Below are 20,522 nucleotides of genomic sequence, written 5' to 3'. Positions count from 1 at the left end.
TCAACATTGATATCTTCCCAAGGGACAGTATTGGACACCGGTAGATAACCTTTCCTGAGTGAAGTCGCTGTCTCTGGAAACGGAATTTTAATCTTGAGCTCTGTAAATCAGTTACTTTGATGAACAAAACGGAGGCTTGCTGAGAGACAAAATCCAAGCGGGTACCACTTTCTTTTCCTGACTGCTCGTTTCTTGGGTTAATTCACCTAAAAATCAGTCTTCGGTGGGTTTATTTCTTGAAAATGCCGTCCTTCTCTCTCGCCACCGGTCCCTTTACCCTTTGTGAATGACGTGGCCACTATTGGGCACTGCGATGTCAGCCGTTGGCCGCCATCAGCCACTTCTAGAGAGAAAGAGATGTTTACTCCTGTAGTTACGGCTCGGGGAACCCACAGGGGACAGTTCTCCTCTGCCCTAGAGGGTCACCAAGAGTTGGAATTGGCTCGATGGCAGCGAGTTTGATTTTGTTGAATGCGTTTTGCCTATTTTGGGGAGCCCTGCGGACATATTACCGAGATCCAGTTTGTCTCATTTCCGTTGAGAACAATGAATAAGACTGGATGATTTTCTGTAGATTTGCAGGCTGAGAGGAAGGACAGCATGCTGTTCAAGAGAAACCCTAGCAGCCTCGCTGAGATACCCTTCATTCGACCTTGTGTTTTTGGTCAGGAGCAAGGTCCCTTAGTCAGCTGACAGAGCATGTCTATCCCATGTTCTCTCTGTGTTTGGGATCCCGCCTAGGTTGTGCATTGAGATCACCGCATCTGTCCTAGGAAACGTGTCGGCACGTTTGCCACCTGTGAGTTGGCTACGTGGACGATTTGTTGGCTTCCAGGACACAGACCATGGCACCCTGTGGCCTCAGTGGCTGACATGATCTCAGAGTCCCGGGCTTTGAAGGCACCAATGTTTCCTTTCTGAGGCCCAAATGGGAATGTAGCAAAGCTGGTGTGAAGGCATGAGGTGAAGGAGCTACAGCCAGCGCTTCATTTCTTCAGCTCCCAAGGGAGAGCCTGGATGAGGTTCACACCCATCAATCAGCATGCAGTGAGCGCTCCCTCCATGCCAGGCACTCTGAAACCTTGTGGTCATGAACTCAGAGCCCACAAGAACCCTAGGAAAGCTCCTACCTTTGAAAAAGATGGGGAAGCTGAGGCATGAGTGACAGTGACTGTGGACCATTCGGATGGGCCCATGACTTCCTGGCTCAGCTTTACAAAACCTTGAGATCACTGGAGGCTGAGCAGGGGCTCTAGTAGGAGGAATGATAATCTAAGACCCTGTGGCTGGCGGTGTCGTGGGTAGGGGTCTCCCTCTGCTTACAGATGTCTGATTTTGGCTGGACAAAGCTCCACGTGTTCTATTTGAGACCTTTCTGCCATTGGAACCTCCCTGTGATTTCCCCTGCTGCCCCAGAAGGACATGCTTCAGTGGCTAGTACGTGAATCTTAATAGTGTTGGCTTTGCCTTTTTTTTTTTTTTAAAAAAAGCAAAATCTAACACTCTGTAAAAAAACAACAAAATAAAACAAAACAAAAAACCGTGAGCCTGTCAGGAGGAGCTCTCTGTTTATTCCACAGTGCTAACCGGGGAGCGGTGTGTTGGGGCGAGGGTTGGCCCGCAGGCCGGGCGTGCTTTGCAGGATGGGCTCTTCTGGGGCTTCTCTTGTGGTGGCTTTTGGGAGGACATGGCCTGGGCAGGGATGCCCCTGCACTCCCACCTGTTTCTGAGGACCACCCTCGTATGCTTGAAAATTAGGGAGCCAGGGGCCCTGCTGTCCTAATAGGTTACGCTTTGGTCTGTTGACCTCAAGGTCAGCAGTTCAAATCTATCAACCAGACACTCCAAGGGAGAACGATGAGGCTTTCTGCTCCGGTCAAGACTGACAGCCTCTGACACCCCCAGGGGCAGTTGGGCTCTGCCCTACAGGAGAGGGTCGCTGTGTCAGGCTGGACGCGGTGGCAGGTGGAGGGGGTGTCTTTGGGAGTTTTAAGGAGCTCACAGGAATCGACATGAGTGACCACTCCAGTAAATTGTCACCTGTTTTGTCCTCCTTGCCATCTGCTAATCCCAAAGCCACAGGGAAGGATGGTATGTAAGCCCTGCTGGGCTCAGGCACAGAGGGGCCAGGAGGAAGCTGACCCTCCGTGCTTGAGTCCTGCTCCAGCAGCTGGGTTGAGAATACCCCTCACCTTCAGCCTAAACCAAGATGGGGAGACTGAGCTTCACAGAGAGTCAGACGACAAGATTTAAATAAATAAGCTGTATTATCTGTACACAAAAATTATATATATATAAATACAGGCTTGTGTTTTTGAGGAGGAAGTGCCCCCTTGCACATTATCCAGCAGCCCGGATAATCTTGGGGTGCTGCTGAGTCACGATTCACAGGACAAACATCAAAGGTACATTCATTCCATGAGAGGAGCACACTCTGAAACCCACTTCCCACCCCGACCAGCCCTTCGGGGACTGGGGGACACCCCTTGTTGGAGAAAAGGCAACATTGCCTATGGGCTTAGGATAGCTCGAACTAGAACCAACCAACCACATTAGTAAGCAGTATGGGACCCGTTACCTGCTCTCCGACCCTAGCTACTCACCAAGGAGCCCCACTTTACAATGTGTCTGAGCGCGGTGAAAACACCAGCCTTTGCTGAGAGCAGGACAATTACAGTCGCCAACCACGAGCTTCCAGGAACACACAGGCCCCCGATAGTTTATTCTGGATAACAATGTACAATGGCTACTATTGCACTTTTTTTATACAAGAAATCCTAATAAATATTCACAAAAGATATATAGACATAGAAAACATTCTCTTTTATTTTAAATAAACATTACACTGATTTTTTTTTGTGAGCAAGATTATCTTGGAGCCCATTTTTTCGTGGGGTGGAGGAAGAGAGACACAGCTGGGGAGGGCACACCTCAGCACTGTCTTCCTCTAAAGCACAGAGGCACAGGCGGGTGCACACGCACACAGCCCTGATAGCAGGGCGTTTCATGAGTGTGCATGGGGCGGGGGGAGGAGGGGTGGCTTAGAGTGATTGACTCTGGAGGCCCAGCGTGGGCTCCTAACCTGTCTTCTCATCCCTCTGCTAGAGGGACATTTGAGGACAAGGTTGACTCTCCCAAGTCGTACATCCTTCTGGTCATGTCCCAGGAGGAGCCAAAACCCACTCACCCAAAGCTGCTCTGCTGAAGTCTCCCCGATTTGTAATAATCTTATAACCTAACTGTGCTACAGCTGTGTCACCACCATTGCTGACAGTACTGCTGGGGGGTGGGGCGGGTGCACCAGGCCTTTGAGGCCTGTCTTGGAAGTTGGTTAGGCTTTTGAGGCTGTGCCCACAGCTCCATCATTGTTCGCTCTTACCAGACCTCGGAGCCAGTGCCCAAGCTGTTATGGGAGAGACTGGCCCCGTGGACAAGGCCATGATCGATCCTGTCCTATCCCAGAAGGAAATGGACATTCCTTGGTAAATTCAACCCAAACTCTATTCCTTCAGCGGAGCAGAGAGCCTGACTTACTGGTGCTGCAAGATGGCCCTGGGCCACTCCTGATTCGGAGCCTGCTCCCCTCTTGCTTTGCTGGACGGTGTGGCCCCAAAAGAGCGCTATCTGTTTTCCTCCTTGGTTTTCTTGCCGATAAACGTGTACAGGTTTCTTTTTGCTTTTAGCTCCTGTCCTTTCTCCTGTACTTTCTGCATCCCGGGAGAGTGTCAGCCCTGCTCTCTGCATCCAGCATGGACCTCCCACCAAGACTGAGCTCCAAGAAAGGTTTGTAGCAACCCCTCACGTACCCTCTGCTACCTCTCCCCACCCAAACCTAGTCTACCGCTGGCGCCCTCCTTCCTGTTCCCAGGATGCTCTGGGACCCACGTTTGGGAGCTCCTGGTTTCCACTGTCACACCTATAGACCGCCATCCTTGCCAACATCGTTGTCTTGCTCTCACTGAAAGAAAACCTCCTGAGGGCCTCCTGCATGGGGCAGGGCTGGGAAGGGAGAAATAAATAAATAAAACAAACAAAGCTTCGGTCAGTCCTGCCCCAGGGGGGACGGGAGTTGTGTGTGTGGCCTGGGTGGCAGTCTTCCCCGGCCCTGTCTTCACGCTTTGCCGCACGTTCCACAGCAGCGGGATTTGTACTGGCTGAGCTGGCATAGCTTCAGCTGTTTCACCTTGTCGCAGTACCTGGTGGTGTCTCTGCACTCCACTGGGAAAGGGGACAGAAAGGAGAGGTGAAACAGAGCAAGGGGCAGACTGGAACCTGCTAGGTGGGCCAGGGACGGGGGGCGGGGGGGCGGTGTTTGGCTCCAGCTTGCACCCAGGTGGCCACGGCTTCCTTTCTAATCTCCCACCCTCCCCGTGGCGCCCCTTGTACTTCCTCGGTCAGTCTCTCTGGGCTCCCAGAAGGACCTATTCTGCTCTCCTTGCAATGTTTCTTGGGGCATGTCGGGCCCTAGATGCTGGCCCTAACCTGCTTGGCTCCTGCGCCCCTGCCCAGGGCACTGGGTGCTCTAGTTCAGGATTGCCGCTGACTCGGTCTTTGGAATCTGATGTCCAAAGTTCGTCAGCTCCATGGTACAAAGACCATGTCTCCATCCTCCCCTCCCCAGACCGCCCCAGCATGGAAATGCCCCTGGAAATAACGCTGCCCTGGAGAGGGGCTGCAGTCTGTGGCTCCGGAACCCCCTGGGGGACGCCAGCTCCGTGTTTGTTTTGAATTTCCTGCTCTGACCTAGGTATTGTTCGCTTCCTGGCGGGGCAGCGCCATCAGTGGGCCTGAGGGACCCCGAGGAAGAGAAAACAGATCCCACCCGAATGGGATCTATGAAGGCCAGGGTAGGAGCCCGGGTTGAGGAAGGAGGGATTGACCGGCTTCTCAAACTCCAGATGAGTGGGCTCCTGCTCCGTCCCGGTAAGTGCCGGTGTGCTGGCTTGGTGAGAGCAGAAGCCAGGTGGGCGGCGTGGCAGCCACTCTGCAAGCTTCTTCCATAGCAACGGTACTTTCTCGTGAGCCTGGCCTGGGCCGCCATGGTCCGGTCCTCCCCGTGGGCTCCGGCCCCACAGACTGCCGGGGTTAGCCAGCCCCTGGCCAGTAGCACTGGGCCCTCTTGCAGCCAGATGGAGAACGGGGAAGCCCAGGGGGAGCACACCCAGCTATTGAAAAAATGCCCCGCTCACAAGCCTGGGGGCCCCTGGTCAAATGCCCTATGCTTAGGCTTGGTCCCAGAGGCGGCCCTCTGCACCCGCTGCCCTGTGGGGTGTTTGCACACGGTTCTCTGGGGTTGGAACATACTGTTTTCACAGGGGGTGATGTTGCAACGCTGCCAGTTGGCCGGCCGGGGCCCCCAGGAACACAGGTGCTCCGGCACAGCCTTGTTGGTGCGGACGTGCACACATTCCACCCGCCGGGACTGGAAGCCGTAGTTTCCGCAGGTCGCTGTGCACAGGGTCCACAGGCTAACCCTCCAGTGTACGCTGCAGGCCTCGGACCAGCAGTTCTGGGTGCTCACGGGCCTGCGGGAGTAGGGGGCAGATGTGAAAACCATACTGCCAACGTCCTAAGAGCTTTCAGTGTGGACTCTGAGGTTCTGTTGGTGAAGGGCGATTAGATCTCGATAAGACCATGTCCTTGAACTCTGACCCTCCATCTGCACCTGGGCTCTGCCACTTTATGATCCAAGGCTGAGCAGGAATGACAGACTGAGACGCTGAGACAAGGACTTTTTCTTTAGCCTAACTGCTAGAGGGAGATCAACAGGAGGGCACTGAGGGCCTGCCCCTCCTGCTGACTGAGGGTGAGAGCAGGGCTCCGGGACATGCCGGCCTCCTGGAGAGAATGAGGGACGTCTTGGAGGTCCATTCAAGCACAGGGCCATCATTGAGCCAGCTAGCTCAGGGGTGGGGTTTTCACTAATGCTGCTTTCTCTTACCTTGGCAGAGCGCTGCACTGCTCTGATGGCAAGGGGATGCCATCCCGTGTCTGGCAGAAGACCTGCCTGTGCTGCACGGCGAGGCGAGGCCCAATGCAGGGCCCACTGCACTGGGAAAGAGAAGAAATCCACAATGTTAGCCAAGTCAAGGGCTGGAGCCCCACCCCTTCTTCAGCCTCGGCGGGTGGCAGCCACAACTGAAAAGGAACCTCAGAAGGATGTGCCAGGAAGATAGTGGTACGTTTTGGGTGTGTTGTTAGGTGCCATTGAGCCTGTTGACTCCTAGCATCTCTACGTACAAGAGAATCAAATACTGTGCATCTGTCTCATTGCGGGTCTTCGTTCTTACCAGCCCTCGGCTTTACCAAGCATGATGTCTCCTTCAGGTAACATGTCTAACATACACGAGACACTGTTGGGCCACCCTTGCATTTCGGCTGTACAGACAGATTGTTCTTTGGGCAGTCCATGGTATTCTCAATATTCTTCACTAGCAATGTAATTGAAACACATCCGGTCTTCTGTGTCGTCTTTATTCAGTGTCCAACTTTCACATGCATGTGAGAGGGGATTGAGTGAAAGAACATGGCTTGCAGCCGACACGCCTTCATTATGAAAAAAAAATGACATCTTTGCTCTGTAACCCTTTAAAGAAGTCTTGTGCAGCACATTTCCCCAATTGAGCATGTGGTCTGATTGGTTCGTCTCCAAGTGAAGTGAAATCCTTGACGGCCTCAGCCATTTCTGTTTATCATGAAGTTGTTTAGTCATGCAGTTGCGAGGACACTAGTTTCCTTTCCATTTCCTTGCAATCCCGACCGACGGTTTTGGTCTTTGGCGTTCATTAGCCAGGGCTGTAGGGCTCCTTGCTTTCGGCGAGGGAGACTGTGCTCTCTGCATGTTGCAGGTTGCTGATGCTTTCCTCTGATCCTCTGTTCCTTTACATACCCAGGATCTGCACTCCCCAGGTTCAGCAAGTACAGCGATAGAGAGCGATCCGCTGCTGCACGCTCCCTTGTTCTGATGTAGTGCAGGCAGTCTTTTTGTTTTTAATTCAGTCTTTTAAAAATTTATTTTGTTGGAGTCCCGTACAACTCTTCTCACAGTCCATCCATCCATCCATTGTGTCAAGCACATTTGTTGCCATCATAATTTTCAAAACATTTTCTTTCTATTTGAGTCCTTGATATCAGCTTCTCATTTTTCCCCTCCCTCATGAACCCTTGATCATTTGTGAATTATCATTTTTTCATGTCTTATACTGACTAATGTCTCCCTTCACCCACTTTTCTGTTGTCCATCCCTCAGGGAGGGGGTTACAGGGAGATCATTGGGCTCAATTCCCCCTTTCTCTCACCAACTTCCCCTTCCCCTCCTGGTATCACTACTCTCATTATTGGTCCTGAGGGTTTTATCTGTCCTGGATTCTCTGTGTTTCTAGCTCATATCTGTACCTGTGTACATGCTCCGGTCTAGCTAGATTTGTAAGGTAGAATTGGGATCATGATAGTGGTGGTGGGGGAAGCATTCAAGAACTAGAGGGAAGTTGCATGTTTCCTCGTGCTATACTGCACCCTGACTGGCTCTTCTCTTCCTTGTGTCCCTTCTGTAAGGGGATGCCCTTGCCTACAGATGGGTTTGGGTTTCCACTTTGAACACCCCCCTTCCTCATTCACAGTGTGATTTTTTTTGTTCTGGGTCTTTGATGCCACACAGACATTCTTTAAACAAAGCCTCCCCCCCCCCACCCCTCAGTCTGGAGGGTTGTTTGTTTTATTGTTTTCTTGCACAATCCACCCAAGTCCATTGTTTCTTCCCTGCCTTTGTTTTCTTCACACTAAACCCAGGCTGCTGAGTGAGAGCAGACTTGGGGTCTGGCTCTGCTAACTCTGGGCAAAGGGCAGTAATCTCCATGAGTACAGGGTCATGGGAAGGAGGACAGATCCTGTCCATGTCAACACCCTAACAACGATGCTCGTGAAACCCTTGGTCAACCTCTGCTACTTTTGTACAAGAGGCTCTTAAGTTGGGACCCCCTGTAGCAGTATATAGATGGGGGTGGGGGTGGTGATAACGCTAAGAAATAGGAGTGGCCTAGAAAAATCCTTTATCTTTCTATTCCATTTTCCCCATGAACTTTTCGAAGCCCCCTCATACTGCATGAATTGACAGTTTTCTGCTAAGAGGCTCCAAGTTTCACCAAATGCTCAAACAGGTTCCTGAGCGGTCCAGTTGGTACCCCTCTTTACAAAAGCACAAGGGCCAGGGAGCAAGGTCAGAGCTGCCTCCTGGACACCAAACTTGGGAATTTTTCCTTTTCCCCGTACTTTTATTGGGGGCTCTTACAGCTCTTGTCACAATTTATACATCCATCCAGCGTGTCAAGCACATTTGCTGCCATCATTTCAAAGCATTCTCTTCACACTTGGGCCCTGATATCACCTCCCCATTTCTTACCCCTCCCTCATGAACCCTTGATAAGTTATAGATTATTTTCATATCTTATATTGTCCTCTGTCGCCCCTCACCCACTTTTCCATTAGTCATCCCCTGGGAGAGGATTCTGGATTGATCTTTGTGATCGATGCCTCCTCTCTGCCCCCACCCTTCCCTAATCCTTCTGGTATCACTGAGAGGTTTATCTGTCCTGGATTCCCCATGTTTCTGGCTCTTATCTGTAGCCGTGTACATGCTCTGATCTAATCCGATTTGTAAGATAAAATTGAGGTCATGATAGCTGGGTGAAGGAAGCACCAAAGAACTAGAGGAAAGTCATATGTTTCATCGGTCCTATACTGCTCCAACTCGCTCATCTCTTCACTGCGACCCCTCTGAGGGGATGCCCATTGTCTACAGATGGACATTGAGTCTCTACTCCATGCCCCACCCCCAATTCACATTGGGTATGATTTTATTCTGGGTCTTAGATGTCTGATACCTGATCACATTGACTCCTCATGATCACATAGGCTAGTGTGCTTCTGAGCTTTGGAGCTAGATGACCTTTAAGACCCCAGATGCTATATTTTTTGATAGCCGGATACCATCAGCTTTCTTCACATTTGCTTATGCACCCTTTTTGTCTTCAGCAATCGTGTCGTGAAGATGAGTATCACAGAATGCCAGATTGTTACAACAAAGTGTTTTTGTGTTGAGGGAGTATTAGAGTTGAGGCCCAATGTCAATCTGCAACCTTAATTCTTTTAAAAAATCATTTTATTGGGGGCTCATACAACTCTTATCACAATCCTTTCATCCATTCATTGTGTCAAGCACATCTGTACATTTGTTGACATTATCATTCTCAAAACATTTGCTTTCTACTTGAGCCCTTGATATCATTTCCTCATTTACCCACTTCCCCTCCCTTATGAACCCTTGACAATAAATAATTATTTTGTCATATCTTACACTGACATCTCCTTTCACCCACTTTTCTGTTGTCCATCCCCCAGGGAGGAGGTTATAGGTAGATCCTTGTAATCTGTTCCCCCTTTCTACCCTACTTTCCCTCTACCCTTCTGGTATTGCCACTCTCACCACTGGCCCTGAAGGGGTCATCTGTCCTGTGTTTCCAGTTCCTATCTGTACCAATGTATATCCTCTGGTCTAGCCAGATTTGTAAAGTAGAATTGGGATCATGATAGTTGGGGGGGGGGTGCGGGGAAGGAAGGAAGAAGCATTTAGGAACTAGAGAAAAGTTGTATGTTTCATTGTTGCTACCCTGCAACCTGACTGCTCGTCTCCTCCCTGCAACCCTTCAGTAAGGGGGTGTCCAGTTGCCTACAGATGAGCTTTGGGTCTCCACTTTGCACTCACCCTCATTTACAATGATATGATTTTTTTGTTCTTTGATACCTGATCCCTTAGACACCTCGTGGTCTCACAGACTGGTGTGCTTCTTCCATATGGGCTTTGTTGCTTCTGAACTAGATGGCCGCTTGTTTATCTTCAAGCCTTTAAGACTCCAGATGCTATCTCTTTTGATAGCTGGACACCATCAGCTTTCTTCATCACATTTGCTTATGCACCTGCTTTGTCTTCAGCAATTGTGTCAGGAAGGTGTGCATCATGGAATGCCAATTTAATAGAACAAAGTATTCTTGCATTGGGTAAGTACTTGAGTGGAGGTCCAATGACCATCTGCTGCCTTAATACTAAACCTATAAATATAGATACACAGATCTATTTCCCCACCATCCTATATATATTTAAATATGTACATGCATTATTTAGACCTCTATAAATACCCTTTGCCTCCTAGTTCTTTCCTCTATTTCCTTTTATTTTCCTCTTGTACCTCTGTCATGCTCAGCCTTCATTTGGGTTTCAGTAATTCCTCTTGGTTACACTGCCCTTGCTGAATTCCTACCAGGCCTCTCACACCCTCCTTGCCACTAATTTTGGATCACTTGTTGCTCCCTTGTCCCTGGGTTGGTCAGCACCACCTCCTTACCCCCGCCTCCTTCTCTCCCATGTTCCTCTGGAGTCTGGCCCCTGAGTCTATCCATTCACTCCCTCAGGAGCTCCCTGCGCTGCTCCACCTGTTGCTCTCTGCATGCCTTTAGTGTCTTGCCATGGTGTCGCAGGGTTAGTCCTGGCCAATCCCGACACTGAGTCTCCAGTGTTGTCCCATGTAGGGCCAGCCATGGGTTAGTGAGAGACGTCATGTCTCATAGTGGGATCGGCCATATGGTCCACTTTGTGCATTGGCTGTTTGGAGTGGGGATATCGTTCTCCAGGCCTGTTGGGCCATGATGTGCTCCACTCTCTCTTCCTCTCCATTCATTTGCTTCTGGGTGGGGAGGGATAGTTGTCCACATAGCTGGTATGGGGGCTGAGCCCTCAGGCCTTAATTCTTGAATATATAGATATGGGTATGTAGTTCTATTCCTCTTGATATATACCTATATATACCTATGCACATGACTGTATTTAGACCTCTATAAATGTCCTTTACCTCCAGGTTCTTTCCTCTACTTCCTTTTAGTTTCCTTTTGTCTCACCATCATGTTTGTCCTTCATTCCAGTTTAGTAATGCCTTGCTGCTACATTGCTCTTGATTAAACCCCACCAGGCATCCTACTTCCTTCTTTCCATTGATTTTAGTTCACTTGTTCCCTTGTTCCTGGGTTGGTTTCCCACCCACCCCCACTTCTTTCTCTCACCTCCCCTTCTTCCGTATCCCCCTGGAACCATTGGTCCCATTCTTTTCATCTCCAAATTATTTATCCCGCCTATCCTACCTAGATAGACATGCAGATACATTGCTAAGTGCAAAACCCAGCAAAGCCAAATAAAACAACATAGGAAGTCCAAACCAACAACACAATAACAATAAAAAAACTCAAAACAAAATAAAAAAAGAAAGCCACTGACACAAATGGAAAGGCCCATAGATAGTTCCAGATCTTTTGGCCTTTTTGAGTGTTTTCCAGTTGAGTATGATGGGGCGCCACACACTGCCTCCAAAGTTTATTTTTGGTATTCCCCGGGGATTTCATCACTTTGCTCCCCTTGTTGCTCTGTTGCATGTCCTTAGTGTTTTGCCCCAGCGTGATGAGGTCAGATTGTGCACTATTCCCACACTGTCTTTCCAGTGTGGTCCCCTGCAGCACTAAGGTTTAGTGAGGGACCACCGTGTCTCATGGTGGGGGGCCGGCCCTATGGTCCTCTCTGTGTGTTGTCTGCTCCGAGCAGGAATATTGTCCTCCAGGCTTGGTGGGCCAGGATGTCCTCTCCTCTCTCTCCATCCCTTTTCATTTCTCCATGTGCTCTAATCTGACACGTCCTTCTCCCTAAGCTGTGGCCCCAGTGCTGTCCTCTGAAGTGCATTCTTCTGAGGGGAGAGGGTGTGCTCAGAGTTGGGATTGGGGCTGGCCCCACAGTCCTCTCTATTGGTTACCTGGGAATTCTTGAAGGAGCCAGGTGTCCCAGCAGCCCCACAGACTCCACTCGCAGCCTATTTCTGAGTGACTTCAGTGCCCATCACCGTCCTGTAACTGTTGTTTCCTGGGACCCCAGGGATTGCCTGGCAACCAAGTTCCAAAAGGTACCGGTCAATGCTCAATCCACATCTTGTGTGTTCTTTCTGGTACATTCTGATATCTTTGCCCTTCATTCAGAGAATGTCTCTCTTAGACTTTGTGAATACATTTCCCAAGTTGTTCTCCTAGCCTTTAGAGTACCCCTCTTTCTGCCTACAAGTTAGCTGTTTTTCTCCATCTTATGTTCTGTGCCCACCCCAGATGATACCACTATGACTCCTAGACCCCCTATTTACTGAAGAATTTAAAATCAATAGCATTTAGCAAAGTTTTCTTTTAAGCCCCCAATCTATGCCCTCAATTGCTCCATGAAGATCTCGACTTGGATGTTTTATAAACATCCCAAGCTCAGTACGTCCACATCAACTTCCTGCCTCCATTCTGATTCCTCCCAAGTTGCTCCAGCTGGAAAAAGCCAGCTTTGCTCCCTGTCCTCTCTGAATACCATGGGTCACGGAAGCCTGGGAATGACTCTCGTCGTAGCTGCTCTTCAGAGCTCCCTTGGCCTTCATGCTGACCTCTCCCCACTTCCATAGCTGTGCTGTTGGCAGAATGATCTTTTAAAAAATGTAACCATGGCCCTGCCACTCCTGCTTAACAATGTTCCGCAGCACCCTCGTCCCAGAGTGGCATTCTGATTGCTTCCCACCCCTTGGTAGGGCACGGGAGACCCTCATGATTGAGCACGTGTTTCCCAGACACGTTGCTAATCTTACCCTCTCACCTGTCTGTCTTGCAAAGAGACTTCCGCTTCTTTCCCATCCTTTATTCACACCCACGACAGAGAGGCCATAACTGTATATTCGAGTATGAGAAAGAGCTGGATTATGACACGAAGTGGTCTTAGTTCTACTTGAGTAAAAGCAGCATGGCTTTCGGAGACTTTGTGGAGGGAGAGCGACGGAGAGACGGCTGTTCGCTCCATCCCGTGTTCATCTGTTTGTGAGACAGTGTTGGTTTTCACGTTGCTGGAAGCCGTGTCACTAGTATATCACATACCAGCAGGTGACCGATGGTGGCAGGTTCAGATTAGGACAAAAAAGGGTGGGGCTCTAATTCTGAAAGTTAGGCATCACAATAGAACATTATCCACTGTGGGGCTGGACATGAGTCTCCGGAGTCGGACAGCACCAACAATAGCCACAACCTTGGGCCCAAACTGATGACTGATCCTTCGGAGACCTGCCTCAATGGGAACTGCTGCCAGTGACATCCCTGGAGCACCTCCTGGTCAGCAATGTCCTCCCTTCGTTCGCACAGAACTGGATCATGGAGGCTCTGGGGTACCAAACGCTCGCGAGTTTGCAGAACACTCTGAACAGAGGAAGAGCATGGTGAGATCATGCCGTTCCCTGAGACTTGTAAGGCCTCAAAGAACAGAGGCCCCATGTAAGTGTGCCAGGGGAAACCAGGGCCTCCAGTGGCACTCAGAGCTCACGACGGGGTGGCCGAGGGGCCAGCATCTCCTACCCCAGAGCTACTGCATCAGAATGTGTCTCTGTAAACCCTCTCCAGGTGGTCACAGGGCAGGGAGAGGCGCGCTGGCTGAGAACGTCTTACCAGAAGGAGAGTGGAGAGGAGGAATGGAGGAGGAAGGATCACGGAGAACCATCCGTGTGCACGGTATGTCCCCTTAAGTGACCCCAATGACACAGTGCAGAAACATCTCCCAGGTGTCAGATCTCTTCCCAGTTGCAATTTCACCAACTGCCAATAAGCCTTGAGGGCCTGGCAGCTGAAGGAGAGCAATCAGAGGGGGCTTTTCCAGGTAAAGGAAAAATGATATCCCCCAGGCACAGGGGCAAAGGGAGCTCACGCCTCTTGGATTATGAAGCACATACATTATGTCACTAGCAATAAGGGGGGCGCACTGGCTGAGGCACCAGCAGGGAGGCTGGAGTCAGCCAAGCTGCTGCTTGGTCCAAGTGAACTCTGGCCACAGTCCCCCCACATGACCCGGCTCTTCAGGAGAGGTGGCCACCATGTGCTCCCTGATGAGGGACTGCCACGCGATTGTGGAGGAAAATGCATGCATCCATGGGAAGCCAAGTCTACCAAGTTTCGGGGTGACCCATCAGAAGTGAGACCTGAGAACGGGAGGGTCTCGGGGTGGAGGGGAATTCAGGAAAGTAGCATCAAGGCTGAGGACCATGTGTTGAAGTGGGAAGGAGGCAGCCAGATCCCCACCTTCAGACACAGCAGCGTCTCTGGCTCCTTACCTGGCTCCAGCTGGAGAAGGCCCACTCGACACAGAGCTGCTGGTTACATGCTTGGGTGTCCACCGGCCGTTTGGCCAGCTGCGTGCACATGTCATTGGGCACGGGCGTGGAAAGCCCGGAAGCTTTCAGCTTTTGACACGTCACCCGGCGGGTCTGGACACCTCCCCCACAGCTCCGGGTACAGGCAGACCAAGAGGTCACCATCCACCTTGGGGCAGAAAGAGGAGTTAGCTCGGGGAGACACACGCGATATACTTCGCAGCTCCTCATTTGGTGGGCCTGACACACCCCCTCCTGAGAAAAAAAACAAACCACCCAAGTGAAATGCCTGGACTGTGCAAAGGGATCTTTGCAAATGTATTACATCCTCTGAGGGGAGCTGATCCTGGTTCTGCAAGTGGCCCGACTTCCATCCCAAGTGTCGTTAGCAGGGAAAGGCCGAGGGAGAGGTGACAGGAAGAGGCCAGGTGGTCATGGTGGCAGAGACTGGAGTGCTGGCAGCCACCAGAAGCTGGTAGAATGAGGGCTGGATTCTTCCCTAGAGTCTTTGGTGGGAGGCTGGCTCTGCTGAGTCCTTGACTGAAGGAATCTGGACTCCGAATGGCGAGCGAGCCTGGTCCTGTGGCTTTCAGCGACCTATGTCTGCTGTACTTTGCTACGGCAGTCTCAGCTCACCAATGCACTTGGGAAAGTGACCAGGACGATGGCCCTTGAAACAAGCGTATTCTCTGAGGGTCTGTGTTTCAGCTGGAGGACTGGGAGGCTGCAGATGAACCACTTAAACCAGAGAGAGGCTTTTGCGAGTTACCGAGTGCTCCAGTTTCGGAGCGAAGGCAGGCCCCAGCTGTGTGGCCTTGTGCTGTAAGCAGGAGACAATGCAGCTTTCCCTGGGGGCACCTCTTTACCCTGCATCACCTGGGACACTCTTTAGTCCCCCGGAAACGTGCCAAGTTCTTTGTAGCTCTCTGGAGACATTGCCCAGCTCCCCGGGTCATAGTTCTGAAAGGTTTAGACCCTGTCGAGGGTGTAAACATGGTGGAAGTAGCTCCAGGAATGCTTGCTTCCAGTTACTACTCATGTGTGCAGAGACAAGGCTGACCGACAGCGGTAGGTGTGCTTTTTGTGTAAAGCAAAGCCCTGGGCTTGGGAGCACTGGCTCTCTAAGCAGGCCGCGAGTCTCCTCTCTTCCCAGCTGCGGCCCCTGGGATACTTCTCAGAGGGGGAGGAACAGGGAGCAGTGGTGAGAAGAGACTTTTCAGTCTAGGCTAAAATACAATATTCTCCTTTGATGGCCCCCAGAAAGAGCTTCCTGGAGTCAAAGCAGGACTTTCCAGTACTAGGACAGACAGACTGGCTGTGGCAACACTGTTGTGAGTGGAGGAGGGAGCTCACGTGCCCCCCCCCCCACCCCGCGCACCTGGTTGGAAACCCAGTTAAAGGTGAGCCTGTGGGCACTTTCCAGTGGCTTGCGGGAGAGGCGTGTAGCAAGGAAGGGGGAGCAAATTCCTCCTGCATCTGGATCTGCGGCTTGTTTAGTTTTGTGGCAGCCTCCCCCCTCCCCTCTCCATGGCCAGAAAGGACTGCTCCCAGAGTTCTTAGCCCAGGAGCAGAGCCACTTAGGAAGCAGGCAGGAGTGTGAGAACTCCCCAGAGCAGGAGACCCAGGCGGGTCCATGCCGACTGCATTTACCGAAGTGAGTCAAGCTGATTGACTCCGACCATCCCCAAGTCAAATCACAGCGCTCCTGGCACGCTGGAAACCGCGTCTTCATTTCAGAGTTGGGCAAAGGCAGGCTTCCCAGCCTTGCAGATCCCTGGTGAATGTCAGGCCTGCATTTCAATCAACTTTTACTTCCAAATCTACAGTTCAGCAACTTTGCTAGGAGCTGGGCGGGGGCTTGGGAGAGGAGAGGCAGGGGCCATGTTACAGCTCAGGAAGGGTTTATAAAAGGACATTAATCACGCCTGTGGAAACCTTCCCGTCAGCAAGTCAAAGCTGTCGATAGTAATGAGTGTGTTTCAGTGACTCTCTCCTGGGTTCTGCTGCCTCTTACAATTCAGCGTGGCTGCTTACCGAGCGTGTGAAAGGCCTGTGGGCAGGTAGCTCAGCATTCTGGGCTGTGCCAGGGCACCATGCTGGTGCCCCCCACCCCACCCCACCCCTTCTCCCTTTAGCGTCTCCCAAAACTGGGGCATCAGCCCAGGCTCCACTGCAGACAAGGAGGAAATGAGGGGCCGTGGATGCCGTCTGGAGAGCCAGACGCAATGCTTTCTTTCTCGGCAAGGGCTGTAAGGCGGCTTCACGCAGCTTGGAGTACTGCTATGAAAAAGTAAGGCCAATGCGGAGAAATTGGGGGGAGCCCCAGGCAGTCTTATTCCCTCAACATTTCAACCAGCTCCACTACAGGGCAGGAGCTACTCCTGGCCCGGCTGGGGTGACGAGGTGAGGCTGTCAAGAGGAGCGAGGCTCCTGCTGCGGGATATTCTGGGGGCCACACCTGTGCCCGCCCCCCTGCCGGACGTGCTCACCGAGAAGGGCAGTCTCTCCGGTTGCAGGCAACGGGCTGCACCGCAGGGCGCACCTTCCCTTCGCAGTGTGCGGGGCTGACCTCGGTGCCGTTCCGGAGGCACCTCAGACGGGGCTGCTGGACGCCTCGGTGCCCGCAGGAGGCCGAGCAGGTCGCCAGTCTGTCCAGAGACCACCAATAGTCTGTCCGGGGGGAGACAGCATTAGTGCCCGCACTCTGGGCCTCTTCCGAGGGACCAGCTAGGCGTGGGCCCTTTTGGGCTCCATCCCTAACCTATCTGCACAAGCTCCACCATCTCTGGAAACTCTGCTTGTCTCATCCACGTATAAAATACGTAATTGTGAAAGTGGAGGGACCGGCCCCTGCCTGCGAATGAGTACTCTATAATCAGAGTTCGCTCTTCCTGTTGGTAAGCACACTTCCCCAATGATTTTTGTGTTCCTTTTGGCTTTCCAGAAAGTGGCTATATTATTTCTACAAAGAAACAGACATATATCAGAAGCCACTAACCATCCTACCTGAAAGTGCAGATTTCACCAGGTTCTGTAACTTCTAGAAAAGAACCGGGCCAGGAGCTGTCCTTTTGAGTGCTTACGTGGGAGAGGGTATATCACCCACCTTGCAGACAGTCACTGGTCAGAAAATAGAACATTTATTTTTCCTGTCTGCAAAGCTAAATGGAGGATGCTCAGAAAAATCTCCTACCGGTTCAAAGCAGGATTTCCAGATTGGCACAAACTCTCCCTTCCACAGAATCCTTCATTTTGGAATATAGGTGGTAGAAGTGTGCTTTTCTTAGAAATATCACATGTGCACACCACTTGCCTGTCTTGGTTGTCAGTGAAAGGTATAAGCTACAGGTAAAATCAGCTTCTAACAAGTTCAATAGCCTCATAGTTTCCAAAAAAGGTGTTTGGTTCTTTTCCACATTTTTTTGTCTTCTGTCCAACTCTCTTAGCACAACCAATGCTAGACCCCACAAAGAAGGGGGCGTATGACCATTGACCCCTTTCACCAGGGCCCGCCCTCTAGAGCAGGAGGCACAGATGCTTAGCAAGAGTATTTTTCAGCCAAACGAATGGAGAAGTCTTACGGTCTCTTAACAGGCTGCCTGGAAGTGATCTTTCCTACTTACAGCAGCACATAGAAAATGCCTCAACTCTTGGTGGTGTGTATTTGGCTGTGAGCAGCAGCTCAGTAAGATCTCATTGTGTGAAATCATCGTTTAGCTTCATTTGTTATGCTTGTGAGCCCCACTGGCAATAGACAAATCCTGCTCTAGAGCAGGGATGGGAAACATATTTTCTGCCATTTGGGTAGTTATTTGAGGGCTTGCAGACCATAGAAAAATAGCAATTTTCAAAAAGCCCGGTAGATTTGGCCAAGCTTTTAATTAAGTCACCCCGAATGTAATGGCTATTACTCCTTCTCTTTGGTGACCTACAGGGTATTCGAGCTCTCGTTTGTCAGGCCACAGTCGAAAGGAATGCGGTTGCTTACCTTGGATCACCAGAGAAACCTTCTGCACGAGCACCCCGGCCTCATTCTGAGCCAGGCAGCGGAATTCCCCTTGAGATCCGCCACTGAGGTTTGCAACCTGAAGAATCTGCCCTGCTGCCAAGATACGATACGTCAGCCCGACGGTGGCAAGCGGTTGTTCCTCGTGGAACCAGGTGATATTGGGGGTGGGCTGACCTTGGACGGGGCAGCCTAGAAAGAAAGAAAGAAAGACGTAAGCCATTGGCAAGGTCAAAGAACACCTGCCTGATGCTCTGGAGGCAAGCATCTAGGTGCCTGCCACAATGAGATGCACCCCTCCTCAGCCAATGGGAGGTACTTTTGTCCTCTGCGTGGGCTGCGATCAAGAAAAGTTCACGAAGAACATCAATTACAATGAAGTGATGCAAAGAAAACCCGTATTAGTAAAATCACTCGTCTGATGACTCTTACCTCGCCTGGACTGGACTGGTACATGACGCTGTCTACTGTCATCTCTACGACCAGAAATTCCAAGTAACTAAGCGGTGATACCTGCCACCCAAACTTTCCCAGTGCAACAGAAATGCAGCCCACACAAGCGAGAGAAATGACGCATCGGCTGTCTGCCGGGCTCCCAGCAGCTTGGTCCAAAGGTTGGTGTGATTACATTATGAAATGGGGGTGGGAAGAGGCCTGGGGCAGGATTCTGGGATCAGAGCTACTGAGATAGCTCAGTAACTCTAACTCCAAATGTGATTGCATTTCCCAGTACCCCCCACACCCCAAGTTTATGTCTACAAACAGCAGAATTAATGAACATGTAGCTTGAAGGTTGCATATTTCTTAGAGTGAAAATGGATGCCTCCATGACATCTGCATCAAAGGAGCAAAAGTGCCTTGGGCTATGGTGTCCTTCCCATGAGTCATTCTGTTGGGTCAGTGCAGATAGAGGCTTGCTATTCCCAAGCTAACAGGAATGTTTACCCCTAGTCCTCCTTTCCCAACACCATTAGGATTAGTTTTCTGACTATTCAGGAAGAAAGAGTAGAGGTACAGCTGATAAAGTTAACCAGTCTTAGAGCCAGAAACCTTAGCTAAATGAGATACATTTGTGTAACACATTGACAATTCACCACCACCACTCATCTCTTGGGCCATCCCTCCCAGCCTGGTGCTTCTAGGAGGGGCGGAGTTGGAATTCAACTTGAGAGAGAATGACAGAGGCAGAGAGACCTTTGAGAGGCTGCTTGTATTGTGATCCCCTTGGATGGGGAAGGTAGCATCCAAGGAGGGAGTTTAAGCACTCCTCCAGGCCAATAGAAAAGAACTTGAAGATAGGCCACCTCAATCAGCCAGGGCCAAGCTTAAGATAGAGGTTCTGTTTGCCACAGCTTTTTCATAGTAAATTATCTCCCTCTGAAATGTATCAAGGTAAAGGTCATGTTTGTAGAACATGTTAAAGATAGAAACAACTTCTTTGTTACTTTCAATTTAAACAGTTACATAGATTCATGATTCCCAAAGACAATGCTAAATTTTGATAGTATTCTCTGGACTCAGTTTTCTCATTTGTAAATGAAAGTATTTGACTCAGTCAATTGCTTTCATGCTGATGTTGCCTTTGGGGAGGGGGGTCTAAAAGGGAAAATCTTAATAGGTAGGGTTTGGGGGCTCTGACCCACCATTTCCATCAAAGCAGAATTATAAATGGAGTTTTTACCTACGCAGACTGCACCATTGGGTAACCGCTGAGTTATATATCTGTATATCCTAATGTTTCAAGGTTTTTCAATACCTCAAGCTCCTCCTCTAACTCTTCTTCCACCCACCGTGATGAATGGAAACACTTAGTCAAGGGTAAGGGCAAAGACTGGCCTAGGAAATCCATTCTGCTTGGGTCAGTGTGGCGTGGCATTGCATCTGATGCCAATGAAGCTCATAGGAGAGGTGTTATGTGGGAGGCGTTTAGGATTACCGTAGGCAGAGACCAGGAATAGATGTCTCGAAGCAGAAGTGCCCAGAAAGCTGGTGGTGGCCAGGAAAAACCGAACCTGGGGGACAGAGCGTGGTTGAAATGGGGGAAGTCTTGAAGGTTAGAATTTGAAGTTTTTTTGAGGCCTCTGCAGATTTCTGAAGAGGAGAACGGACCTGAGTGTGTCACATTATTTTATAACTATGATTAAGCTGGTTCTTTGCAAGATGCCCTGTTTGGGAGGACACAGTTCAAGTATGGCATTGATGAGACATCTGTACAGCCAGCTTTAGAGAAGGACACAATGAGGAGGAGCTGGAAAGACTGAAACCCTGGG

At 50.6% G+C, this 20,522-nt stretch overlaps 1 protein-coding gene across 2 annotated transcripts in view; it reads right to left on the bottom strand.

The window, feature by feature from the left end:
- Positions 1 to 2,248: 2,248 nt before the first annotated feature.
- Positions 2,249 to 20,522, bottom strand: part of ADAMTSL1 (ADAMTS like 1) — a 394,101-nt gene continuing 375,827 nt past the window's right edge. For both annotated transcript variants that reach the window (XM_075559969.1, XM_075559968.1), the window contains exons 24-29: positions 18,235 to 18,444; positions 16,736 to 16,916; positions 14,208 to 14,415; positions 5,942 to 6,051; positions 5,305 to 5,525; positions 2,249 to 4,218 (exon numbers count right to left, since the gene is read on the bottom strand). In XM_075559969.1, the coding sequence (XP_075416084.1) occupies positions 4,112 to 4,218; positions 5,305 to 5,525; positions 5,942 to 6,051; positions 14,208 to 14,415; positions 16,736 to 16,916; positions 18,235 to 18,444 (1,037 nt within the window). In that variant the 3' untranslated portion in view covers positions 2,249 to 4,111. The remainder of the gene's footprint in view (positions 4,219 to 5,304; positions 5,526 to 5,941; positions 6,052 to 14,207; positions 14,416 to 16,735; positions 16,917 to 18,234; positions 18,445 to 20,522) is intronic.

Source organism: Tenrec ecaudatus, chromosome 10 (assembly GCF_050624435.1).
Source record: "Tenrec ecaudatus isolate mTenEca1 chromosome 10, mTenEca1.hap1, whole genome shotgun sequence".
Classification (NCBI taxonomy): Eukaryota; Metazoa; Chordata; class Mammalia; order Afrosoricida; family Tenrecidae; genus Tenrec; species Tenrec ecaudatus.
This window is presented reverse-complemented; position numbering and strand designations above follow the sequence as displayed.